General features: G+C 51.9%; 1 protein-coding gene across 6 annotated transcripts in view; it reads left to right on the top strand.

Annotated features, from left to right (window-relative positions):
* The window catches only part of dtnba (dystrobrevin, beta a), a 27676-nt gene that overhangs the window by 21495 nt on the left and 3681 nt on the right, over positions 1-2500 (top strand). For 4 of the 6 annotated variants that reach the window (XR_003974364.1, XR_003974362.1, XR_003974365.1 and 1 more), the window contains 2 exons: positions 1-115; positions 2188-2245. The exon at positions 1-115 is cut by the window's left edge and continues 42 nt beyond it. Coding sequence is in view for 2 of the 6 variants with exons in the window: in XM_030345883.1 (XP_030201743.1) it covers positions 1-115 (115 nt within the window). In the remaining 4 variants the exon portion in view is untranslated. The remainder of the gene's footprint in view (positions 116-2187; positions 2246-2500) is intronic. The other 2 variants (XM_030345883.1, XM_030345884.1) reach the window with 1 other exon arrangement.

The raw sequence follows: 2500 nt of genomic DNA, 5'->3' as shown, positions 1-2500 counted from the left end.
ATCCCAGTGGCCACTCGCTCGCCGGGCCCCTCCCCTCCCCTGACGCACCCCCACCACGCCCCTCAGGACTCCCTCGCCGGCGTGGGGGGGGATGTGCGCGACGCCTTCGCCCACGGTGAGAGCAGAGAGCGGGGAAGCACCGTGTGACTCAAACACAGACCTCCTTTGCTTTAACCGCGGGGGCTTGGACACGCGTGTTGACGCTCTTACTGCACATCTCCACCGCACACGCGTTCTACTGCAGGGGTTCAGACCCGACACGCTCGCCTGGTCAGAGTAGCGGACGCTCCACTGGGGGTTTCTCTAGACGTTGGAGGTGGAACAGTAGCAGTTTTCCATACTCGTCCCTGGAAGGCGAAATGCTCCTCAGTTTCATGCCTGCTGTGAGATTTGACCCCATGTTGCGGGTGTGTAGTGGGGCAGTGGTTGGCACTTTCATCCAATTCATTGGTTGAGGAAATCCTTAGGTTATTTCCTATTAGCCTGTGTGAACATGCCCCTTCTCACCACAGCATTGGCCAAACAGAGACTAGGATAAAGGGGCCAGCTGCAGCCTTGATCTTTCAAACGTTACCTATCCTTGTGTTACTGACACCTGTGGCTTTCTCTCTGGTCGGGCATAGTCCGGATGCTCTCCATTTTCATTCTCACCCTCTTACGCTTTAACTCGGCCTTCCTCAAAGAATTGCCGAGCTAGCTCCCAGTCTTCCTGTGTGTCCTACTCTCCCTTCTTCGGCCCGCTAATGCTTTCATTTTATATCTGGAGGAGTTTATTTCGTCTCGGCGAGATGGGTCATCGATCTCGATAAAAAGGATGTCATCGATCTCCTCTCTTTTCTGCCAGACAGCATCTCTGCGAGTCTAGTGTGCCTCTTTTCAGAGAGCTGCTGTCCTCCTTCCAGGGCAGCGCGGCATCAATCAATTGTTTTTCTTGCTCACCGGCCAAATCCCTGCTCTCTGTTCCTTAAATATCCCCCAATCTCAGAGGCAGGCGCTTCTTCTCTCCAGACAGTGTCTCAAGGAGATCCTGGTCGTGATAGAACACGAGGACAAAGCACATGGAAATGTGCAGAATCATGCACAGAATTGGACATAGAAAATGTATCCTACAGTCTGCTCTTGTTCCCACGCATCTCCTTATACCATCCAATTCTCTCTGGGAGCCAGAAGCACTGATAGCCTACTTGTCGTTTCAGTACAGGTGTGATGAGGGCATTACCTGCCAATAAACATTCCCTGATTGGATCGTGCTCACATCGTCCTAGATACAATCCAATATTTCAGAGTGCAATACGATGTTAGAGTTCTAGTGTGGACACCATGTGGACAGATAACTAGCTACCAGATGCAAACTACACTCTGAATCAATGAAAATTAAATACAGATACCGAAACACACAAAGTCATCCATAGAGTAGAGGGCATAGTTCCGCACCAAAGTATAGTTTCATATTTTACTTGACATTCCTGCAGCTTTCCAACCGAAGCAAACTCTTCTTTGAGTCGCTTATTCTGAATGACACGAGTGCGAAACAAAACATATTTTGCGCCACCAAACCGTGAGACGCCGGCCAATGTATTATTTCAGAATATATAATTAAGACACCAGTATGTATTATCCAGCTCCTGTCTGACAATGAATCCAGAAAAGGATTCACCGTGTGTTGAGTCTGTGAAGTATGACGAAGGTGAGAGAGTGAAGACCCTAGTGAAGTCTGACAGCAGAACAGCTCAAATCTGGGCCAACCGGGCGTTTCACTTTCTTTCGCTGCATATTTGTTTCGGCCAATCATGTGGCTACAGGGGAGGATCCTTAAGCAGGCCATTGGTTAACACAAACAAATGTCTGTAAAGGCTTCAAATCCACACCGTGTCGACTGGCCCCTGTAGATGCACACTAATTAAACTCCCCTTCTGAAGGCTCATCCACTTGCGCTAACGATTCCCTTCAGTATAAATCTCCACAAAAACCAAACAGGAAACATGGTATAACTCCGCCCCTTTCAGAGCCCAGGCTCTGCCGGCCCCCCCCCCCCCCCCCCCCCCCCCCCCCCCCCCCCCCATGCGCTGCTATAATTGTCGGCCTGCTGGCCCCCAGACCACACGTGTGAACTGCATGTCTTGATGAATGACTCAAGTGACACTGCAATGTGCGGGGCTGCCTATTCATTGTGTCTCCTCGACTCAGGCCCACAGTACGCTGGGATAGGCTCCAGCCCCACGCAACCCTGGCCAGGAATGAGCCGGTAAAGACCCTGCATGGATGGATGGGTGGATGGATGGGCGAGTTAGTGAGGACTAGAAGGAGGCAGTCGCTCAGGAGGGAGAGGGGGTTGGCTGGTAACTGCAAGGTGGCTAGTTCGACCCCCGGCTCCTCCTAGCTGATTGTCAAGGTGTCCCTGAGCAAGGCACCTCACCCTAACTGCTCCCGACGAGCTGGCTGTCGCCTCGCATGGTTGACTCCGCCGTCGGTGTGTGAATGTGGGCCTGAACGGGTGAAT

Source organism: Gadus morhua, chromosome 21 (genome assembly GCF_902167405.1).
Source record: "Gadus morhua chromosome 21, gadMor3.0, whole genome shotgun sequence".
NCBI classification, from domain to species: domain Eukaryota; kingdom Metazoa; phylum Chordata; class Actinopteri; order Gadiformes; family Gadidae; genus Gadus; species Gadus morhua.
The sequence above is the reverse complement of the archived record's forward strand: the minus strand, read 5'-3'. Positions and strand labels throughout refer to the sequence as shown.